Source organism: Ranitomeya imitator, chromosome 2, assembly GCF_032444005.1.
Source record: "Ranitomeya imitator isolate aRanImi1 chromosome 2, aRanImi1.pri, whole genome shotgun sequence".
NCBI lineage: Eukaryota > Metazoa > Chordata > Amphibia > Anura > Dendrobatidae > Ranitomeya > Ranitomeya imitator.
This window is the reverse complement of record NC_091283.1, coordinates 506872839-506897607: the sequence shown is the minus strand read 5'-3', so window position 1 is coordinate 506897607 and position 24769 is coordinate 506872839. Positions and strand designations below refer to the sequence as shown.

Genomic DNA, 24769 nt, shown 5'->3' with positions numbered 1-24769 from the left:
TGGTTGAACTGGAAGAAGAGATTTCACATACTGCCCTCCAAAAAAGCACAAATGTGAATATCTCTGCAATAAAGCAATGCAGCACAAAACATAAAAGAGCATCAGAGTCAGGGGAGCTCAGGGATTTTTACAAGTTGTTTAATTCAATTTTTTGTGCAAGTGACAGGTCTTATTTAAATGTAAAAATAGCTGAAAAAAAAGATAAATCTAAACTGTGTAGTCATTTCTATTGCCTTGCAGTAATGGTTTATGTAAAGATGCTGAAAGACAGCCCGTTCCTTGCATGTATGGATCTAGATACTGCAGAAAAAGAGACCATTGATCCAGTTTTCATGTGGATAGGACCTAATGGAATGAGCCTTAAAAGTGAGTACATAATATATCCATGAACATGTTAAACCTACCACTTTATTAAATTAACATCTTTAATGGCCTCCCATTGCAATCATTCTTAGTTTTCTCATTTTTGTCTTTTGTCTTAGGCTTTCATGAGCCATAACTTGTTTATTTTTCCACCAATATAGCTTTATGAAAGTTGTTGGTTTTTTTGCGAGACAAGATGTAGTTTTGAATGTTGATATTTAAAGGGAACCTGTCACACCCAAAATCAAAGATGAGCTAAGTCCACAGGCATCAGGGGCTTAACTACAGCATTCTTTAATGCTGTAGGTAAGCCCCCGATGTATCCTGAAAGATGAGAAAAAGAGGTTAGATTATACTCACCCAGGGGCGGTCCTGCTGCAGTTTGGTCCGATGGGCGTCGCGGTCCAGTCTGGGGCCTCCCATCTTCTTACAATTGTCAGCGGATCTACGGAAAAAAAGTAGTTGAACTGTATAAAACAGGAAAGGGATACAAAAAGATATCCAAGGAATTGATAATGCTAGTCAGCAACATTCAAACTGTGATTAACAAATGGAATATCAGGGGCTCTGTAAAAACAAAACCACGGTCAGGTAGACCAACAAAAATGTCATTTACAACTGCAAGGAAAATTGTTTGAGATGCAAAGAAAAACCCACAAATAACATCAGGACTGTTAGGGCTAGCGGAACGCACCAAATAATTAGATAGAAGGTATGAGGTGCGTTCGCAGCCCGGGGTCCACCGTGCAGAGATGGAACCTGCTGCTGAGTAATGACGGACTATATGGTGGTACAATGTGGATACACACATGGGTTAACTTCACCCTGTATGAAGGAAGCGAACCCTGTTGCGTCACAGGGCCGCGGTACCGCACAAAGAGCGCAAGCAAGGAATCACAGAACTCTATCCCAGGACACAGGATTAGAGTTCGTGTAGACCTCTTGCACTCGACACCACAATTGGGGTATCAAAATAACTGAAAAAGTAACTAATATGTACAAGAGTGCGTGCTGTGCCACTCTGGCGGACGCCACTAACCACCCAAACTTGGGTAAGGAAAGCACTCTAATAGCGCACTGCGCCGCACTAGCGGTCACAGCAATTAGACGCTGTTTCGTGTGTTTTTGTGCTGATAGCTCAGCCGGGCGCTAGATAGCAGACATCCACCTCACGCGAGCAGTCATACACATGGGAGGGGATGATTAAAGAACAACTTACACTCATCAACACACACACGTTTTCAAATGTACATTAGCGCATGACCGAGCGGCCATGCAAACGTTTTATTGCAGCAGTGCTACAAGACCTTCCAGCTGGTCCAATAGGAGCCGCAACAGGACCTGAGCATGTGACCCCCGACCTCCAATGTGAGGTCGTCCCGTGGGCTTGCTCAGTATGGGAAAAGCAGGATTTAGTTCCAGAAAGACCTGCTCGCTGCTGAACATTGCTGGCTACAAGGACAGAGCCTGGAAGGGCAGTACTAACCAGTCATCCAGTATCAGCCTGAGCTAGATGCTGGGACTGACGTCTCTGCTGAGCAGATTCCACTGTGGCTGGAGAAGAATGGGAGACCGTAGCGGAGATGGTTCGAGATTCCCCTGTTCAGAGGCGGGAACTCGACACCTAACAAGGACTCTCTGAAAACTAGCGGTGTGGCTGTTTCAAGATGCACAATAAGGAAGCACTTGAAGAAAAATGGGCTGTGTGGTCGGGTCGCCAGAAGAAAGCCATTACTGTGCCACAAAGTATCTCAACTACAATATGCGAAACAGCACAGAGACAAGACTCAAAACTTCTGGAACAAGGTAATTTGGAGTGATAAGACCAAAATGTAACTTTTTGGCCACAACCATAAACATTACATTTGGAGATAGGCCAACAAGGCCTATGATGAAAGGAACACCATTCCTACTGTAAAGCATGGAGGTGGATCTCTGATGTTTTGGGGATGTGTGAGCTACAAAGGCAATGAAATTTGGTCAAAGTTGAAGGAAAGATGAATGCAGTACATTATCAGCAAATACTGGAGGGAAATTTGCAATCATCAGCCTGGAAGCTGTACATGGGACATACTTGGACGTTCCAACATGACAACGATCCAAAACACAAGGCCAAGTCAAGCTTTGAGTGGGCAGCTTTACCATCTGAGAAAATAAAGAACCTCATCCACAATTACCACAAAAGACTTCAAGCTGTCATTAGAGGGGGCAATACATGGTATAAAGAAATGGAGTATGTGAACTTTTGATCAGGGTTATTTGGATGTTTTGGGTTGTCATTATGATTTAAAAAAGCACAGTAGTTTGACAATGAATGGCTTCATCCAACCACTAACCATGAGTGGAGAAACATTTTTGGTGTTATCATTCATATTCTTTGAAAAAAGGTCAAGAAAGCAAAACTCCTGCCAGTGTATGTAAGCTTTTGAGCACAACTGTATAGTGAGCATTTTTAAATGTTTTGTTTCACAGAAAATGTTATCACTGAAATGTCAATATAATATATATATACAGTATATACTTGAGTATAAGCCGAGATTTTCAGCCCCAAAAAATGAAAGTGCCCCTCTCGGCTTATACTCGAGTCATGTTCGGCGGGTGAGGGGGAGCGACGACTGTCAAATACTCACCTACTCCTGCCGCTCCTGACGCGGTCCCTGCATGTCCCACGGTCGCGGCAGCTTCTTCCCCTGTTCAGCGTTCACTGGTACTGCTCATTAAAGTAATGAATATGGACTCCACTCCCATAGGGGTGGAGCCGCATATTCATTACTGTAATGAGCGGTACCATGTGACCGCTGACTACAGGAAGAAGCTGCCGCGCCCGGAGACCGTGGGACATGCAGGAACCGCGTCAGGAGCGCCGGGAGCAGGTGAGTATTTCATATTCACCTTTCCGCGTCCTCAGCACTGATTGTTCAGGTCAGAGGGCGCGATGACGTATTAGTGTGCGCGCCGCCCTCTGCCTGAACAGTTACTGCAGAGAGACGGGACGCTGAGGAGCAGCGGGCAGCGACGAGAGGTGAGTATGTCATTTTTTTTTTTTTTTTGTGCAGCAGCAGCATTACATGTGGCACAATGTTATATGGAGCATCTATGGGCCATAATGAAGTGCATGGGGCATCTATGGGGCCATAAAGAACTGCATGGAGCATTATATGGGGCATCTATGGGGCTATAAAGAACTGCATGGAGCATTATATGGGGCATATTTTAATATGGAGCATCTTATTGGGCCATAATGAACTGCATGGAGCATTATATGAGGCATATTTTAATATGGAGCATCTTATTGGGCCATAATGAACTGCATGGAGCATTATATGGGGCATATTTTAATATGGAGCATCTTATGGAGCCATAATGAACTGTATGGAGCATTATATGGGGCATATTTTAATATGGAGCATCTTATGGGGCCATAATGAACTGCATGGAGCATTATATGAGGCATATTTTAATATGGAGCATCTTGTGGAGCCATAATGAACAGCATGGAGCATTATATGAGGCATATTTTAATATGGAGCATCTTAGGGGGCCATCGTGAACTGTATGGAGCATTATATGGGGCTCCTGATTCAATATGGATATTCAAAAACACTTAACCTAATGATGTCTCAATTTTACTTTTATTGGTATCTATTTTATTTTTGACATTTACCGGTAGCTGCTGCATTTTCCACCCTAGGCTTATACTCGAGTCATATGTTTTCCCAGCTTTCCCAGGTTTTATATACTCGGGTCGGCTTATACTCGAGTATATACGGTATTTCCCGCTAAAATACGGTATTTGCTTTTCTCATTATCACCATGAGTAGTATGAGCACTCCACAATTTTCCCCAAATGCAGCAGTTCTCCATATGTAGTCAGAAAATCGTGTTTTGGGCACATGGCAGGGTTCAGAGGGGAAAGATCACTATTTGACTTTTGGAATGCTAAACTGAATAGAATAGATTGCAGACACAATGTGGAATTGTTAAACGGTACCTGTCACCCCCAAAATCGATGGTGAGGTAAGCTCACCGTCATCAGGGGCTTATCTACAGCATTCTGTAATGCTGTAGATAAGCCGCCGATGTTACCTGAAAGAGGAGAAAAAGACGTTAGATTATACTCACCCAGGGGCGGTCCCGCTGCGGTCTGGTCAAATGGGTGTCTCAGGTACGCCAGAAAGGTCAGAGAGGCCCGGCGCCTGCGCACTGCAGTACTTTGCTCTGCCCTCAACAGGGCAGACAAAGTACGCCTGCACCGGAGCCGCGGGGTGAAAACCAGAAGAGGACGTCATGGAATGAAGATAGGAGGCGCTGGAGCGGACCTGAGACACCCATTTGACCAGACCGCAGCGGGACCGCCCCTGGGTGAGTATAATATAACGTCTTTTTCTCCTCTTTCAGGTAACATCGGGGGCTTATCTACAGCATTACAGAATGCTGTAGATAAGCCCCTGATGATGGCGAGCTTACCTCACCATCGATTTTGGGGGTGACAGGTTCCCTTTAAGGGCTTGTCTATTTTTTGGATATGTAAGAGTTGTTTTATCTTCTACTTTTCTGAAGATGAGATGTACAAAAAATTGCAATTCTGGCATTAAATTTATTTTAAATATTGTATCTTTGCGTCATTCATTGTGTATGTTCATGACATCTTTATTCTATGGGCCAATGTGATTACGGTGATGCTAAAGTTTCTTTTTATTTTCTTATGTTTTACTGCTTTGACACAATAAAAATCCTATAGTTAAAAAAAATGTTTTTGTGTCACCATATTCTGAGAGTTATAACATTTTAATTTTTGCATTGACAGACCTGAGTAGGGGCTTGTTTTTTGCAGGATTATTTGGAGTTTTTATTAGTACCAGTTTGGGGTGCATAACATCTTTTGATCACTTTTTAACCATTTAATGCCCAATGATGGAAATATTCGTCTTAGAGCGCCTCCCCCTATTTGGTGCGGGCTCTGGCCCTGAGTCCTCACCTTTTCTGGCACAAGGCAGCTTATCTGATCAGCTGTCATATGCCCCTAACAGCTGCGGATGGAATCGAAATTTACTTGCGGCAGATAAGGGAATCTGTCACCTAATTTTGTGCCTATAAACTGCGGCCACCGCCATCAGGGGCTTAACTACAGCGTTCTGTAGTGCTGTAGATAATCCCCAGATGTGACCTGAAAGATAAGAAAAACAAGTTAGATTTTGCCCACCTAGGGGCGGTCTGGTGCGGTCTGGGTCTGATGATTTTTTTATTGATTTTTTTTGTTTGCTTTTATATTTAAAAAAAAAAAACAGAAAACTTTTTTTACTTAGTCCTGCTATGGAACTTGAACTTTTAATAGGCTTATATCTGATATTATAGGTCGCAAGCATATTTGACCTGTCAGTTTTAGGGTGGGGCTGCAAGGTGACATGTGTCATGTGACAGACATTCTCAGACCATAAACATTTGCTACTTACTGTTACACAGCTATTTTAGAGCTGCAAATTTGCTGTAAAAAAAGGCCAAATTGAAGATAAATCAGTCACATGAAAGTTGCATTACAGTCTATGGCGCATGCAATTTGCGACCAGTAACAGATAATCCAATACAGTTGGAAACATTTGCTACTCTGTGTTATGCAGGAGGTCGTATGTCACAATGAATGCAACACTATAGAAAATCATTAGATGTTGCAATGAGACACCAATTTGAGAGTCTAACGACACGTCACCGTCTAACCCTAGTCTAAAACTGACACGCAACCTGCTTTAAAGGGGTATTCTCATCTCCAAGAACATATTCCAGTATGTAGCAGGTGTAATAATATTAGCAAATACTTTCAGTTAGAAATGTAGTATAGTTCTCCTGATTCGCTATGTTACCTACATGGGGTAAGTGACATAGCGAGTGAGAAGAAATATACTACATTTCTAATTGGAGGTATTTGCTATTATTGTTATTATAATTATTATTATTACTACACCTACTACATATTGAGATAGGACCTTGGAGATGGAGATACCCCTTTAATCTAAATAGTCCACTGCAGTTGTCAGACCCAGAGGGCAACCTTCAGCACACTACAACCAGGTTGCTGCAGAGCTAGTGGGGTGAAAGAAAGAACTCTCTTCTTCTGTCAATCACCTAGAAGCCACAGTCACTATTGAACAAAGCATCTTGGGGGTTAAACAGCCAGTGTCATTGCTGGCACTAAGGGTACGTGCACATGCTGCGGATTACTTTGCAGATTTTTCCGGACTGATTTTGGTAAATCCGCAGGTAAACCACACTGCGAATTTCCTGCGGAATTACCGCAGATTTACCTAGATTTTTTTGCGGATTTTGTGCGGATTCCACCTGCGGTTTTACACCTGCGGATTCCTTTTATGGAGCAGGTGTAAACCGCTGAGGAATCCACACAAAGAATTGACATGCTGCTGAATAAACAACGCTACGTTACCGCGCGTTTTTTTTCCGCAGCATTTGCACTGCGGATTTTGTTTTCCATAGGTTTACATGGTACTGTAAACTCAGGGAAAACCGCTGCAAATGCGCAGCGGCCAATCCGCTGCAGATCCGCAGCGTGTGCACATACCCTAACACTGGCTTGTAAATGCGGCAGCATAGCTGTAAATTGAACCAAAAACTCATGGTGTACATGTAGAGCATTTTGAAAGAAGACCATCTCAATCATGATGCACATGTACATGAAATATTAGAAAAGGGTTAAATGGCTTAGCACAAACAATTTCTTTGAGGTTGCAGATATTTTTTGCCAGGGCAGACTGCCAGACATTGCCCTGCTGGAAATGCGTATTACAATGTTTTTAGGAATATCTTTATTGGAGAATGTGGCCAGGCTATAGGTGGTTTTCAGAGATTTGCATCAAATGTGTAAATTCTGTTTTGATCATCAATCATATCAGTCCAATATACTGATGGTCTGGTAATTTTGCTCAGGATTTTTCAGATATATATGGAGCGCCCCCAGACACAGGGCCATGAGTTCTCGGTACCGGGCCTCTCTGATTCGGTTCTGAGGCTGTCACGGTGGCTAGACCCGGTCCGTGACCCTGCTAAGGGGCGTCCAATAAAAGGTGATGGAAGTCTGTCAAGGTTTCGTGACGCCACCTGTGGTGTTCGGTCAGGGTGACCGACACTGCTGTGGGGTCCGCTGGGGTGATGGAATGGCAGCTGGATGGTATACCTTCCCACAGGTGAAGTATGTCCCCAGGGCTTCCCAGTAAGGTAGATGGTGATGGTGTGAGGTGCAGTCAACAACGAGGACACAGGGTTGCAGTCTCTTTACCTCTTTACTGAAGACTTCAGGTTCCGCAATCCAGAGCACAGTTAACAGGGCTGTCTGAGACCAGCCGATCCCATGGGAACTTCCAGAGTTCCCTTTGCAGGTGGAAATCAGTGCCTACCACTAGCGCCTGTGTGTTGTAGTGCTACCCTGCTGAGCATTCGGAATAGTCCTCACAACTGCTGTTCTCGTTCGTTCGTTCTTTCTAATTCTCTCTCGCTTGTTCCAGATGTTACTAGTTTCTCGTCCCCCAGGTTTGTTATGGCTAGGACGCACCCGTATGACGGGAAGGCTCGGAGCTCTTCCGGGACCCTAGAGACGCCCCTCTCCACGCGTTGCCCCCTATGTCTTCGTAGAAAATTTAAGGTAGACAGCCAACCTATAATTACAGTTAGGGCCAGAAATATTTGGACAGTGACACAATTTTCGCAAGTTGGGCTCTGCATGCCACCACATTGGATTTGAAATGAAACCTCTACAACAGAATTCAAGTGCAGATTGTAACGTTTAATTTGAAGGGTTGAACAAAAATATCTGATAGAAAATGTAGGAATTGTACACATTTCTTTACAAACACTCCACATTTTAGGAGGTCAAAAGTAATTGGACAAATAAACATAACCCAAACAAAATATTTTTATTTTCAATATTTTGTTGCAAATCCTTTGGAGGCAATCACTGCCTTAAGTCTGGAACCCATGGACATCACCAAACGCTGGGTTTCCTCCTTCTTAATGCTTTGCCAGACCTTTACAGCCGCAGCCTTCAGGTCTTGCTTGTTTGTGGGTCTTTCCGTCTTAAGGCCATGTTCACACAGTGCGTTTTTTACCGCGGAACCGCGGCGGTTTTGCCGCTGCGGTTCCGCAGCTGTTTTCCATGCAGGGTACAGTACACTGTACCCTATGGAAAACAGGACACACTGTGCACATGGTCCGGAAATTGTTAAAAAAAAGACGCGCTGAATAGCTCCCGGAAAAAAGAAGGAGCATGTCAATTCTTTTTCCGGAGCCGCAGCGGTTCTGCACCCATAGACCTCCATTGTGAGGTCCAAACCGCAGTAAAACCCGCAGATCAAAAATATATCTGCGGGTTTTACTGCGATTTGATGTGCAGAACCGCTGCAGCAGGAAGTGCGGGGAGCGGGCAGAAGTGCGTGGGCGGAGTGTGGCTGCCCCCCCGTGTTCCGATCCCGCCCCCCCGTGCTCCGATGCCCCCCCCCAGTGCTCCGATGCCCCCCCCCAGTGCTCTGATGCCCCCCCCGTGCCCTAATCTCCCCCCCTTATACTCACCCGGCGTCCCGGTGTCCGTCCGGCCGTCTTCTCCCTGGGCGCCGCCATCTTGCAAAATGGCGGGCGCATGCGCAGTGCGCCCGCCGAATCTGCCGGCCGGCAGATTCGTTCCAAAGTGCATTTTGATCACTGAGATATAACCTATCTCAGTGATCAAAATAAAAAAATAGTAAATGACACCCCCCCCCCTTTGTCACCCCCATAGGTAGGGACAATAAAAAAAATAAAGAATTTTTTTTTTTTTTTTTTCACTAAGGTTAGAATAGGGGTAGGGGTAGGGTTAGGGGTAGGGTTAGGGGTAGGGTTAGGGTTAGGGGTAGGGTTAGGGTTAGGGGTAGGGTTAGGGGTAGGGTTAGGGGTAGGGGTAGGGTTAGGGTATTTTCAGCCATTTTAACCCTAAAAAAATTCCTAGAAAACACACAGACTCTGGCTAGAAAACTGCATCAAAAAAACGCATCAAAAAACGCATCAAAAAACGCATCAAAAACGGACCAAAAAAGGACCAAAAAAAGGACCTGCGTTTTCTGCCAAGAGCTGCAGTTTTTTAAAAAACAGTCAGGAAAAAAAAAGGATGGAAATCCTGAACGTGTGAACATACCCTTAGTCTGGATTTGAGCAAGTGAAATGCATGCTCAATTGGGTTTAGATCTGGAGATTGACTTGGCCATTGCAGAATGTGCCACTTTTTGGCACTCATGAACTCCTGGGTAGCTTTGGCTGTATGCTTGGGGTCATTGTCCATCTGTACTATGAAGCGCCGTCCAATCAACTTTGCAGCATTTGGCTGAATCTGGGCTGAAAGTATATCCCGGTACACTTCAGAATTCATCCGGCTACTCTTGTCTGCTCTTATGTCATCAATAAACACAAGTGACCCAGTGCCATTGAAAGCCATGCATGCCCATGCCATCACGTTGCCTCCACCATGTTTTACAGAGGATGTGGTGTGCCTTGGATCATGTGCCGTTCCCTTTCTTCTCCAAACTTTTTTCTTCCCATCATTCTGGTACAGGTTGATCTTTGTCTCATCTGTCCATAGAATACTTTTCCAGAACTGAGCTGGCTTCTTGAGGTGTTTTTCTGCAAATTTAACTCTGGCCTGTCTATTTTTGGTATTGATGAATGGTTTGCATCTAGATGTGAACCCTTTGTATTTACTGTCATGGAGTCTTCTCTTTACTGTTGACTTAGAGACAGATACACCTACTTCACTGAGAGTGTTCTGGACTTCAGTTGATGTTGTGAACGGGTTCTTCTTCACCAAATTAAGTATGCGGCGATCATCCACCACTGTTGTCATCCGTGGACGCCCAGGCCTTTTTGAGTTCCCAAGCTCACCAGTCAATTCCTTTTTTCTCAGAATGTACCCAACTGTTGATTTTGCTACTCCAAGCATGTCTGCTATCTCTCTGATGGATTTTTTCTTTTTTTTCAGCCTCAGGATGTTCTGCTTCACCTCAATTGAGAGTTCCTTTGACCGCATGTTGCCTGCTCACAGCAACAGCTTCCAAATGCAAAACCATACACCTGGAATCCACCCCTGACCTTTTAACTACTTCATTGATTACAGGTTAATGAGGGAGACGCCTTCAGAGTTAATTGCAGCCCTTAGAGTCCATTGTCCAATTACTTTTGGTCCCTTGAAAAAGAGGACGCTATGCATTACAGAGCTATGATTCCTAAACCCTTTCTCCGATTTGGATGTGGAAACTATCATATTGCAGCTGGGAGTGTGCACTTTCAGCCCATATTATATATATAATTGTATTTCTGAACATGTTTTTGTAAACAGCTAAAATAACAAAACTTGTGTCACTGTCCAAATATTTCTGGCCTTAACTGTAACTGTCCTGCGGAGTTCGAAGTAAGGCCTAGAGTCAGTTACTCCCGCGGTGTTCCGGCCTCAGTAGGATGTTGCCTCGGTCTCACGGCAATACAGAGTCCTTGCAATAAATCACAGTCCAAACACGTTTCAATCACAGTTCCAAGGCACACATGACCTGCTTCTCAGGCTTAAGTACGATCCTGTTTGTGACGCCAAGTTGGAGCGCCCCCAGACACAGGGCCATGAGTTCTCGGTACCGGGCCTCTCTGATTCGGTTCTGAGGCTGTCATGGTGGCTAGACCCGGTCCGTGACCCTGCTAAGGGGCGTCCAATAAAAGGTGATGGAAGTCTGTCAAGATTTCGTGACGCCACCTGTGGTGTTCGGTCCGGGTGACCGACGCTGCTGTGGGGTCCGCTGGGGTGATGGAATAGCAGCTGGATGGTATACCTTCCCACAGGTGAAGTATGTCCCCAGGGCTTCCCAGTAAGGTAGATGGTGATGGTATGAGGTGCAGTCAATAACGAGGACACAGGGTTGCAGTCTCTTTACCTCTTTACTGAAGACTTCAGGATCCGCAATCCAGAGCACAGTTAACAGGGCTGTCTGAGACCGGCCGGTCCCATGGGCACTTGCAGAGTTCCCTTTGCAGGTGGAAATCAGTGCCTACCACTAGGGCCTGTGTGTTGTAGTGCTACCCTGCTGAGCATTCGGAATAGTCCTCACAACTGCTATTCTCGTTCGTTCGTTCTTTCTAATTCTCTCTCGCTTGTTCCAGATGTTACTAGTTTCTCGTCCCCCAGGTTTGTTATGGCTAGGACGCACCCGTATGACGGGAAGGCTCGGAGCTCTTCCGGGACCCTAGAGACGCCCCTCTCCACGCGTTGCCCCCTATGTCTTTGTAGGAAATTTAAGGTAGACAGCCAACCTATAATTAACTGTCCTGCGGAGTTCGAAGTAAGGCCTAGAGTCAGTTACTCCCGCGGTGTTCCGGCCACCGGCTACGCGCCTCAGTAGGATGTTACCTCGGTCTCACAGCACGACTCCTACTGGTTCTCCTTTGTGCTTGATCTCGTTTCTCACTGTTCCACAATATCCTTCCCTTCGTGTCTCTCTCCTAGTATACCGCCGCGGGTGTGCAGGCGCAGTTCCGTAACGTTCTGCTCTGTTTGCTAGGCACCTGCCAGGTTCCCACACCTGACAGGGACCCCCTGTGTCTTCCCCCTACAAAACCCCCTGCCACGGGATGTTGCCTGAATCCAACCCAGTCAGCTTCTGACTCACTTCCTATCCAACCCCTAGTTTTACCAGTGTGAGGAGTGGCCCAATAAATAAAGCCTTTTTCTCCCCCTAGTGGCCGGAGTGTGAAGTGTAATGTGTGCTGGTGATACCTGGTCAGTAGAATTCCTTCAGTGCCATCAGACGTACCATCACTCCCCTTAGTGGCAGAGTGTCATACTGCAACGACCAGATCTCTGGGGCGCTGCATATATACCTCATGTAAATAGATTTAAAGAGGATTTGCCAGATGCTAAAAATCCGTGTTTTTTTTACTTGGGGTAAATATAACCATTCTCCTGAAAGTGATATTATTTTTTGTGCCTGTTATCTTCCATTTATATAAATGTAGTCCTGTTAGCAGAGTGGTCCTAAACCCTTCTCTATGAGAGTCTTTATGAAGATCATTCCCTTTGGATTGCAAAACTATTTTGGTAGATCGGCACACTCAGATGTACATGGAGGTAGACAGGGGAACACTGTCTCTTTAAGATCTTCACTGGTTTATTATATATGCAGTATAAACCATGGGGAAGTAAAAATAAATACAGCATATTGGGAAAAACAGGAAAATAAAGTGGTAGCACCTAACACAGTCCTTGTGGTAGCGGTGATCTTCCCCCTCAGGGTTATCAAAACACACAGTTCAGGTTAGCATAAGCATGAACACTTCTCTGGAGTTAGCCTTTCCAGACACACTGAATGCCTCAGGAGCCCAACTATTTAAACCTCAGACCACACCCTGGGGTGGAGATAATGTGGACAACCTCCCATCCACTCTGTGGCCGATTAACCCCTCTAAACACATAGTGTGCTGGTGTAAACTTCTGCATTTCAATTCACTGAAGCTAATAGTCTCAGTTAAACATATCTCCCCTCCAGCACTTTGCCAGTGACTTTGTCACACTAGATTTACATATACAGCACAAATAGGAATATCTCAGGAACGGACAGGCGTTGGAACAAAAAAAAAACAATGGCAATTTCATAAGAGCAGCAGCATTTACATTACGTGAAAATATTACATGTTTATGCCAAGTGAAAGGTATAATGTACTTAAAAGATTATACATTTGTATTAGGTAGAGGAGATTATAGTGTAGGACAAGGTCTGCATCCTAGATCTGACCTGAACTTGGTTAGATGCTATGGCCCCATGTAGATATCGTATATATTCGAGTATAAGCCGAGGCACCTAAATTTGCCGTGAAAAATTGGGAAAACGTATTGACTCGAGTATAAGCCGGGTATGCATTGTTCCCTCACCCCTATCCTGGTATAAATGGCTCCCCATCCCTGTCCTTGTATGCATGGCTCCCCTTTCCCTTGGTGCATGGCTCCTTATACCCGTCCTTGTGTGCATGGCTCCAAGTCCCTGTATGCATGGCTCCTTATCTCCTATCCCTGTATGCATGGTTCCTATAAAAAAAAACAAAAAGACATCCTACTTACCTTCCCTGCGTGCCCTCGCTGCACCTTGTTCCAGCACCAGCAGCTCTTCCGGCCTGCTCATTATGAATATTCACTCCACGCCTATGGGAGTGGAGACGTGAATATTCATTACTTTAATGAGCGGGGGACACATGATCACTCAGCTGGAAGAGCTGCTGGAGCCGGCCGGAACGAGATGCAGCGAGGGCGAGCAGGGAAGGTACCGTAAGTAGGATGCGTGCTGGAAGCCTGCGGTTGTAACTGCGTGCTACAAGAGAAATGAATATTCACTGCCAGCGCAGTGAATATTCATTTCTCTTTAGCAGTGGTCACAGGCTTTAGCTGCAGTCGCCGTCTCCTGCCTCTGTGACGCGCTGCTCCGCCGCTCCCCCTCCCTCGCCATCTTTCTGGGAAAGTGACTCTTGTATAAGCTAAGGGGGAGGCAGTTTCAGCACAAAAAAATGTGCTGAAAAACTCAGCTTATGCACGAGTATATACGGTAATCACGATCACAATTTGTTGTGGATATTGGACGTGTGCGAGCCCTGGGCACCAAGCAAGCAAAGGGCATCCTACAAATAGTATTTCCTGCTTGATCTCACAGCAAGCCTATCATACTCCTTACTATACCCTTAGGGAGTTTCATTAGAGGAAAGCTGTTCGCTGTGGCACCGAAATTAACACAAACAGCAAGCTTCACGCTTGACAATAAACTGCAAGCACATGCCACGTGCTCCTCAGAGTGAACCGAAATCTGACAAACTATTGAAATGTCCTCCATATACCTAGTACCCTAATGGGATTATATGTGTGGAAACTCGGGCCCCATCTAATATTCCTGAGCACCATTTACAGTGCTGAATACAACCTCTAATGACGTTACTTTAGCCAATAAATACCAGAAAGTCAAAATATTTTATGCCATACTCATTCCACAGGTCTTCGTTTTGTCAAATAGACACCAATATGTAATCTATTAGTTGTTTTGCACACTAGCAGAAATACGCCTCTAGACCAGCAGGGCCGATTCCTGCTAGTACATTGTGGTTATCACCTTCAGACATGAAAGGACCTTCATAAGTAGGTTACTTCCCTACCCAAGTTGTTGGTCTCTGTGGGATTCATCTGAGATGCCACTTCACAGCTGTCAGCTAGTATAACTTGCAGCTTTTGACTCCACAAGCATAAAGTGACCTTTCATGGCTGACTAGTCAAGACATATTGCAGATTGTGACTTTACTGGAACTGTTTGCATAGCCTCCTCTACATATCAAGCATCAGTATATTCCAGCTGTCAGCGACAACTCATTTCCTGTTTTTGTTTCAGGGCACAGTAACATGAATCTAACCCAAACAGGAAAGCTCATGCTGAAGACTTTTACCATATCCATGTCTGGCTCCTACAGCTGTACACTGAGTTATAAGAGCGTCAACAGCGATTTTACAAAGGAAAAGGAGACATTTATGACCTATGAATTTGTTGTTCTTGGTAAGAATGAAAACTTGATTATGCTATAGAAGGAAACTTTCTTGATCACATCATCTATCAGGACTTGGCAAAAAGTGTAGCTGGTAATGGCAGCTCAGTCCTTCTGGAATTATGTTAGTTTCCTGTGCAAGAACCATATATGAACCCTTTTCCGTCGAATAGCTCATCATAATGCACCCATTTGTGTGTCTTTGGAGATGTAAGTGGTACCCTTTAACACTTGAGCCCCTGTTTGGATGCACAGGTTCCAACAAGGGTATGACTGCCCCTATTACTTGTGGCACTAATGACCAAGAGTTTTGCTCTTTTATCGGGAGATCGGCACCTGTTTACACTGAAAGATTATCGTTAAAAAAACCCATTCTTAAAGGCAGTTGTCCCACAAATAAAGTGAATTTTAATTAATAGATCTTGAAATAATAAAAAGTTCAACAATTTTAAATGTTAAAAAAAAGTTCCTGTGCTGAAATCTACTCTATAATTGTCTAAGGGTCATTTTCGTCTTTCTGTCTGTCCTTCTGTCTTTCTTTCTGTCATGGATATTCATTGGTCGCGGCCTCTGTCTGTCATGGAATCCAAGTCGCTGATTGGTCGTGGCAAAATGCCCACGACCATTGCCACGACCAATCAGCGACGGCCATAGTCCAGCGGCAGTATGGACGCTCTTTCCTCCCCGCAGTCAGTGCCCGCTCCATACTCCCCTCCAGTCATCCAGTCAGCACTCACACAGGGTTAATGCCAGCGTTACCGGAGTGCGGTGTAACGTACTCCGGTTACGCAGCTATTAACCCTGTGTGACCAACTTTTTACTATTGATGCTGCATATGCAGCATCAATAGTAACACGATCTAATGTTAAAAATAATAATAATAATAATAATAATAATAATAAAAAAAGGTTATTCTCACCCTCCGACGTGCGTGCTGTCCTCGGCAGTGCAAGCGGCAGGTTCTGGTTCCAAAGATGCTATGCGAGAAGGACCTTCCATGACGTCACGGTCATCTGACCGCGACGTAATCACAGGTCCTGCGCTCATACCAACCCTGGGACCGGAAGCTGCCGCGTGCACCGCACACAGGCGACAGGACTACAAGGGGCCTTCAGAGGGTGAGTATATGTTTCTTTTTTATTTTTTAACCTGCTACATACGTGGCTGGGCAATATACTACGTAGCTGGGCAATATACTACGTGACTGGGCAATATAATACGTGACTGGGCAATATACTACATGACTGGGCAATATACTACGTGGCTGGGCAATATACTACGTGGCTGGGCAATATACTACGTGGCTGGGCAATATACTACGTGGACATGCATATTCTAGAATACCCGATGCATTAGAATTGGGCCACCATCTAGTCTATATACATAATTGTCTAAGGGGTACTTCCGTCTGTCTCTCTGTGCTTCTGTCACGGTTATTCGTTCGCTGATTGGTCTCGGCAGCTGCCTGTCATGGCTGCCGCGACCAATCAGCGACGGCCACAGTCCAATTAGTCCCTCCCCTACTCCCCTGCACTCACTGCCCGGCGCCCGCTCCGTAATCCCCACCGCTCACACAGGGTTAATGGCAGCGGTAACGGCCCGCGGTGTAACGCACTCCGTTACCGCTGCTATTAACCCTGTGTGTCCCCAACTATTTACTATTGATGCTGCCTATGCAGCATCAATAGTAAAAATAGGTCATGTTAAAAATAATAAAAAAAACAAAAAACCTGCTATACTCACTCTCCGCCGCCTTTTTCGCTCCTCGCCACGCTCCCGGGACCGCTCCATTGCAAGCGGCAGCTTCCGGTCCCGTCCCAGGGCTGGTGTGCGGCAAGGACCTGCCGTGACATCACAGTCATGTGACCGCGAAGTCATCATAGGTCCTGCTCACACCAGCCCTAGGACTGCAAGCTGCCGCTTGCAATGGAGCGATCCCAGGAACGTGGTGAGGAGCGGCAAAGGCGGCGGATGGTGAGTATAGCAGGACTTCAACGGGCTATAGGTGAGTATATGTTTATTTATTTTTTTAAGTCTCCATACTAAGTGGCTCTGTGCTGGCCAATATACTAAGTGACTGGGCAATATACTATGTGGCTGGGCAATATACTACGTGACTGGCCAATATACTACGTGACTGGGCAATATACTATGTGGCTGGGCAATATACTACGTGACTGGGCAATATACCGTATTACGTGGGCTGTGCTATATACTATGTGGCTGGGCAATACGTGACTGGTCAATATACTACATGGCTGGGCAATATACTACGTGGCTGGGCAATAAACTACGTTGCTGGGCAATATACTACGTGGCTGGCCAATATACTATGTGGCTGGGCAATATACTACGTGGCTGGGCAATATACTACGTGGCTGGGCAATATACTACGTGGCTGGGCAATATACTACGTGACTGGGCAATATACTATGTGGCTGGGCAATATACTATGTCGCTGGGCAATATACTATATCGCTGGGCAATATACTACGTGGCTGGGCAATATACTACGTAGCTGGGCAATATACTACATGGCTGGGCAATATACTATGTGGCTGGGCAAAATACTACGTGGCTGGGCAATATACTACGTGACTGGGCAATATACTACGTGGACATGCATATTCTAGAATACCCAATGCGTTACAATCGGGCCACCATCTAGTATAAGATATGTATGAAAGGTTTCTCTCTGGTGCGAGAAGAGTCAGGCTTGTTGAATTACAACGCCCAATACATTTATTGTTGTTGAAGTTAAAGGGAATCTGTCACCTAATTTTTCGCCTATAAGCTAAGGCCACCACCATTAGGGGCTTATCTACAGCATTCTGTAATGCTGTAGATAAGCCCCCGATGTAACCTGAAAGATAAGAAAAACAAGTTATATTATATTCTCCCAGGGGCGGTCCAGTGCAGTCCGGGTCCAATAGGCGTCGCAGGTCCGGGTTCGGCGCTTCCCATCTTCATGCAATGACATCCTGTTCCTTTCTTCTGTTGTGGCTCATGCATAGGCATAATTCTTTGCCCTGTTGAGGGCAGATTGAACTGTACTGCAGTGCGCAGGCGTCGGCAAAGGTCAGAGAGGCCCAGCGCCTGTGCACTGCAGTGCTTTACTCTGCCCTCAGCAGGGCAAATCAGTACGCCTGCGCTGGAGCCGAGACACGAAGCAAGGAGGATGACAACATCGTATGAAGATGGGAGGCGCTGGACCCGACCCGGGACCTCCCCTGGATGAGAATAATCTATCTTGTTTTTCTTATCTTTCAGGTTACATCAGGGGGTTATAAACAGCAGTACAGAATGCTGTAAATAAGCCCTTAATGGCGGTGACCGCAGCTTATATGTGAAAAATGAGGTGACAGATTCCCTTTAAGCCGCCATCAGAGATGTCTTGTTTTAGCTTTCTCCACTCTATCATTGAAAATACATTTATTTTCAGCTGAACTGAGCATGTGGGGGCCTTTATAAATATCTAAAATATATGAGCAACTTTACTCTTTAACAATTTGTCCAAGAATTTCATTTAAATTGACTTTAGATTGTGAAGTAAAAGTTTTTAAAGTAGTTATAACCATTGTATCAGTGTACTGGTAACGATAAAGGGATTTTTCCACTGGTGTACACAGACAGAAGAGGCTCCTGTGCAAGAACAGTATATAGGCTCTTTTCAGTTGAATAGTTCATCATAATGCACAATCCCACCTGCTCTGGAGGTGGAAATGGGCCCCCTTATCCTCGGGTCCTTGTGCGAATGAACAGGGTTTTCCAGCTTAGGGCTCATACTCAGTTGCTCATACTCAGTTGCGATAAACTCGGATGAGTCTCTCATGTTAATACCCGGCACTCAGGAGCAGAGCGTGCGGCTGCATGTAGTGAGTATGAGCCCATATTCATATTTTTGGCCTATGTGGTTTAGCAGCTCAGCTCCCATTTACAGTTAAGTCCATATATATTTGGACAGAGACAACATTTTTCTAATTTTGGTTAAAGACATTACCACAATGAATTTTAAACAAAACAATTCAGATGCAGTTGAAGTTCAGACTTTCAACTTTCATTTGTGGGTATCCACATTAAAATTGGATGAAGGGTTTAGGAGTTCCAGCTCCTTAACATGTGCCACCCTGTTTTTAAAGGGACCAAAAGTAATTGGACAATTGACTCCAAGGCTATTTCATGGACAGGTGTGGGCAATCCCTTCGTTATGTCATTCTGAGCTACGGCACCTGGGAACACATCTGCAGAGCTGTGCTGTTTCAGCTGTGTACACTGTGTACAACTGACTGCAATCAGCTCATCAGTGGAGGTGACAGATTGTCACCGATCTGATACGGATGACCTTTCCTAAAGATGGGTCATCAATATCTAACTACTGGAAACGCCTTTAAAGAGGGATTTATTTTTTTATATAGATTTATATACAGTGGGGCAAAAAAGTATTTAGTCAGTCAGCAATAGTGCAAGTTCCACCACTTAAAAAGATGAGAGGCGTCTGTAATTTACATCATAGGTAGACCTCAACTATGGGAGACAAACTGAGAAAAAAAAATCCAGAAAATGACATTGTCTGTTTTTTTAACATTTTATTTGCATATTATGGTGGAAAATAAGTATTTGGTCAGAAACAAAATTTCATCTCAATACTTTGTAATATATCCTTTGTTGGCAATGACAGAGGTCAAACGTTTTCTGTAAGTCTTCACAAGGTTGCCACACACTGTTGTTGGTATGTTGGCCCATTCCTCCCTGCAGATCTCCTCTAGAGCAGTGATGTTTTTGGCTTTTCGCTTGGCAACACAGACTTTCAACTCCCTCCAAAGGTTTTCTATAGGGTTGAGATCTGGAGACTGGCTAGGCCACTCCAGGACCTTGAAATGCTTCTTACGAAGCCACTCCTAAATACTTTTTTGCCCCACTGTACATAAGACGATCTGGTGGCCACCATGATGGCAAGAGCAAAAATTCCACATTTTTTTTTAGTAAAGGCCCTTGAAGAATGCCACCTCTGTATATGTAAGCTTATGTTGTTCTTATCTTTCTAGTTTACCATGATCCAGACTACGTGTACCAGATAGACTTGCGCTACATGGCCAAGCCCTGCAATGATCTAATCAATGACAGGTTTGTCGTGACTCTTTTTGAGATCGTCAAAGAAGTCATCACAGGACTGAACTGTGACCTGGAAAGCATGTTTCACAAATGTCATTCCATCAAATCCCCGAAGCACACCATGCAGAACGTGCTCTTTATAAGCTTTAAAGGTAAATGTCAAGTGGGAGATGGAAAATTAAATACTGCTTGTTTAATTGAAACATAGCAATCATAACCAAGTGTCCTCTGTATCATGAGCTCCGCAATGATCTGTGGGATTGGCAGCGATTTATGGCAGCATGGACCTTGCCATAATGCAATTAATTACAGAATAATTAGCTATGTGAACAAATTGTTTTCTTTAATAGATTTTACAATAAGGTCAGAATTGAATATAGGGACTTATGTAGGTGTAGTACAGACCTGACAATGACTCAGACCTACACCAGCTAGCTTTACAGTATTGCTTTATAAAATCAGTTATACATGATTATTGCCCCCCGGATTCACCATCCTTTTATATATTCCACCTGTTCATCAGTGCTCAAAAGGTGAAATATCAATAGGAATAATTCTGAAAATATTAAATACCAGTAATCTTATTATGTATTGCAAATCATAAACCATTGTCCTGGGTAAAAAAATAAGGCATTCTATGTGGACAAAAGCAATCAGATGGCTACATGTTACACCTATAGGAGCATTTAGGGTATGTGCATACCCTGCGGATTTTGCTGCGCATCCGCAGCGGATCAGCCGCTGCGGATTCGCAGAAATTTTCCATGAGTTTACAGTACTATGTAAACCTATGGAAAACAAAATCCGCAGTGCACATGCTGCAGAAAAAAAAGCGCAGAAACGTAGTGTTATTTATTCCGCAGCATGTCAATTCTTTGTGCGGACTCCGCAGTGGTTTATACCTGCTCCATAATAGGAATCCGCAGGTGTAAAACTGCAGGTGGAATCCGCACAAAAACCGCGGTAAATCTGCGGTAATTCTGCGGAAAAAAGCCACGGTGACTGAAGCATTTTTTCGAGCATGCCAAAAAGCTCATCGCTAGTTTCTAGGGCTCTGGGTTCATACAGAGTCATTAAGGGTCTTTTGCTCTCGGATTTTGCACAAAAAATATCATTGTTCCATGCTCCATTCAATGCCAGAACTCACCCCAAGGGGTTGATATTTTTGGTCTGAGTGCTGCCCTGCCCATGAGAAAAAACAGCACTCGGTCCAATGTTATTCAGTGGGATAGTACAGATGGATAATTTTTTTCACTGACTCAATTAGTGTATAAAAATGGAGGCACAATATAGCATCTGGTTAGTAGTTGCTGTGAAAAAAAGACATATTGGATATGGTTGACAACTAAGAAAAAAATCATCCCACTTTTCTGGATGAAATTTTCATATGCCTGTGTGGGGGACTTGCCAGATCACCAGGCTGGGTGACAACTAGTCTGATCATCATTAAATCTCGAACAGGGATTTTCATTCAATTTTCCCAGGATGGGAATGTACTTTTCACTTAAAAATGGCTGCATGACCATTTAATGTTGCAGAAAATAAAGTTGCAGAATTCTGGCCTTGCAATACCTGGGAGAACTGCAATGGTGACTGTATTGAGTAATATATAATTAAGAACTTGAATTTGTAACAACTTGACAAAAAAACCCAGGAGCTTACATTTACTGGTGGCTTTATGCAGTTTTATGACCTGTCCTCAGTAAACCCCAGATAAAATAGATGTGAAATGTATATATGCACCCATAGATGGCGCTCATTCACTAGTTATCACTAGTAATTTACATGGTAATATAACACAGGTGATGGGTTTGTTCTGTGTATTATAAGCTCATCATTTATAGATTTCAGATTACCTCCTTCTGGATGGACAGTGTAATCATTTATCATCACTTAATGCTTTGTTAATAAAAGTTCATCTATTCATATTTGTGTCTTGGTAAGGATGCAAGTATTTGATCAGTATTTGACCTCAGTATCTGTAGTCACAACCAGGAGTGGGTTATAAATACAGAAATTGTGACGTGTTTCTATTATACTTAATAATATACTTGATAATGTTATCAAACTCTGTGCTTTACCTGTGGGTCCAAAATCCTAATTATTCCCTTGGATAAAATCCTTGAGGGGTGTATTTTGCAAAATGGGGTCATTTGTGGGGGATTTCCTGTTTGGGCACATCAGAGGTTCTCCAAACACAACATGGCGTCCACTTATGGGTGGTACAGCTGGTCTGGCACCTCAGAGGCACTGCCAATGTGACATGGCACCCTCAAACCAGTCCAGCTAAACAATGGGGTTCCCCCACTTAAGGGGTATTGGCATGCTCAGGAGAAATTGCACAACAAATTTTGTGATCCATTTTCTCCAGTTACCCTTGTGAAAGTTAAAAAAAAATTGTTCTAAAGGAACATTTTTTGTGAAAAAAAAGTTAAATGCTTATTTTTTCTTCCACATTTCATTAATTCTTGTGAAGCACCTGAAGTGTTAACATGCTTCTTAAATGTGATTTTAAGCACCTTGAGGGATGCAGTTTTTAGAATGGTGTCACTTTTGGCTATTTTCTGTCATATAGGCCCCTCAAATTCACTTCAAATGTGATGTGGTCCTGTAAATAAATGGTTTTGTAAATTTTGTTGTAAAAGTTAAAAATCGCTGGTCAACTTTTAGCGGTGGAATCCCTGCTTTAATCCCTAGCTGTTTCTTGACAAACTGGTGGCAGCAGTGGGATCTGCCAGCGATAGGATTTCTGCGTGATTCCCTGGCTGTTCCCTGACAAATTGTTGTCAGCAGAGGGATCTCTGCATGATTCCATGGTTGCTTACTGACAGACATCTACCGTGTATACAGTATAACTTCTTCTGTTCCTTATGGAGTACTTTATAAACTGAAGACTGGAGAAAATTTGGTATCCAAAAAGAGTTGGTTTGCAGTTAAGAAAAGACACATTAAATTCAGGTTTTATAACATACTAGCTGAAGAGCCCGGCGTTGCCTGGGCATAGTAAATATCTGTGGTTAGTTATAGCACCTCACGTCGCTTATTTTCCCATCATGCTTCTCATTTTCTCCCTTACACCTCTCATTTTCTCCCTTACACCTCTCATTTTCCCTGTCACTCCTCTTATTTTCCCCCTCACTCCTCTCATTCCCCCTTAAAACTTGTCATTTCGACCTCACATCTCTCATTTTTCGAACACTCCACTATTTTCCCTCACTCCTCTCATTCTGCACTCACACCTTTTCATTTTCACCTCCCACCCCTCATTTTCACTTCAGTATATACATGTTTGTCATCTCCCTGATATATAGTATACACCTGTATGTCTTCTCTTGTATATAGTATATACCTGTATGTCATCTCCCCTGTAAATAGTATATACCTGCTGTATGTCATCTCCTCCTGTATATTGTATATACCCATGTGTCATCTCCTCCTGTATATAGTATATACCTGTATGTCATCTCTTCTGTATATACCTGAATGTCATCTCCTCCTATATATAGTATATACCTGTATGTCATCTCTTGTATATAGTATATACCTGTATGTCATCTCCCCTGTATATAGTATATACCTGCTGTATGTCATCTCCTCCTCTATATACCTATGTGTCATCTCTTTTATATAGTATATACCTGTATGTCATCTCCTCCTGTATATAGTATATACCTGTAAGTCATCTCCTCCTGTATATAGTATATACCTGTGTATCATCTGCTCCTGTATATAGTATATACCTGTGTGTCATCTCCTCCTGTATATAGTATATACCTGTATGTCATCTCCTTCTGTATATAGTATATACCTGTATGTCATCTACTCCTGTATATAGTATATATCTGTGTCATCTCCACTGTATATAGTATATACCTGTGTCATTGCTCTGTATATAGTATGTACCTGTATGTCATCTCCCCTGTATATAGTATATACCAGGTTTTCATCTCCTCCTGTATATAGTATATACCTGTATGTCATCTCCTCCTATATATAGTATATACCTGTGTGTCATGTCCTCCTGTATATAGTATATACCTGTATGTCATCTCTGTTGTGATAGGCAATTCAGTATCACAATGGACATAGCGGTCAGAGCACATACAGTGATCTGACAATAACCCAAAATAATAGAACGAGCTCTGAGACGTGGGAACTCTGCAGACCGCAATCCCTAATCCTCTCCAAACAACACTAGAGGCAGCCGTGGATTGCGCCTAACTCTGCCTATGCAACTCGGCACAGCCTGAGAAACTAACTAGCCTGAAGATAGAAAATAAGCCTACCTTGCCTCAGAGAAATACCCCAAAGGAAAAGGCAGCCCCCCACATATAATGACTGTGAGTTAAGATGAAAAGACAAACGTAGGGATGAAATAGATTCAGCAAAGTGAGGCCCGACTTTCTTAACAGAGCGAGGATAGGAAAGATAACTTTGCGGTCTACACAAAACCCTAAAGAAAACCACGCAAAGGGGGCAAAAAGACCCTCCGTACCGAACTAACGGCACGGAGGTACACCCTTTGCGTCCCAGAGCTTCCAGCAAAACAATTAGACAAGCTGGACAGAAAAAATAGCAAACAAATAGCAAAGAAGAACTTAGCTATGCAGAGCAGCAGGCCACAGGAATGATCCAGGGAAAAACAAGTCCAACACTGGAACATTGACAGGAAGCATGGATCAAAGCATTAGGTGGAGTTAAGTAGAGAAGCACC

At 43.9% G+C, this 24769-nt stretch overlaps 1 protein-coding gene across 1 annotated transcript in view; it reads left to right on the top strand.

Moving 5' to 3' along the window:
- Positions 1-242: 242 nt before the first annotated feature.
- The window catches only part of ZPBP2 (zona pellucida binding protein 2), a 148153-nt gene continuing 123626 nt past the window's right edge, over positions 243-24769 (top strand). The window contains exons 1-3 of the mRNA XM_069754896.1: positions 243-366; positions 14793-14954; positions 19989-20207. Of these exons, the coding sequence (XP_069610997.1) occupies positions 243-366; positions 14793-14954; positions 19989-20207 (505 nt within the window). The remainder of the gene's footprint in view (positions 367-14792; positions 14955-19988; positions 20208-24769) is intronic.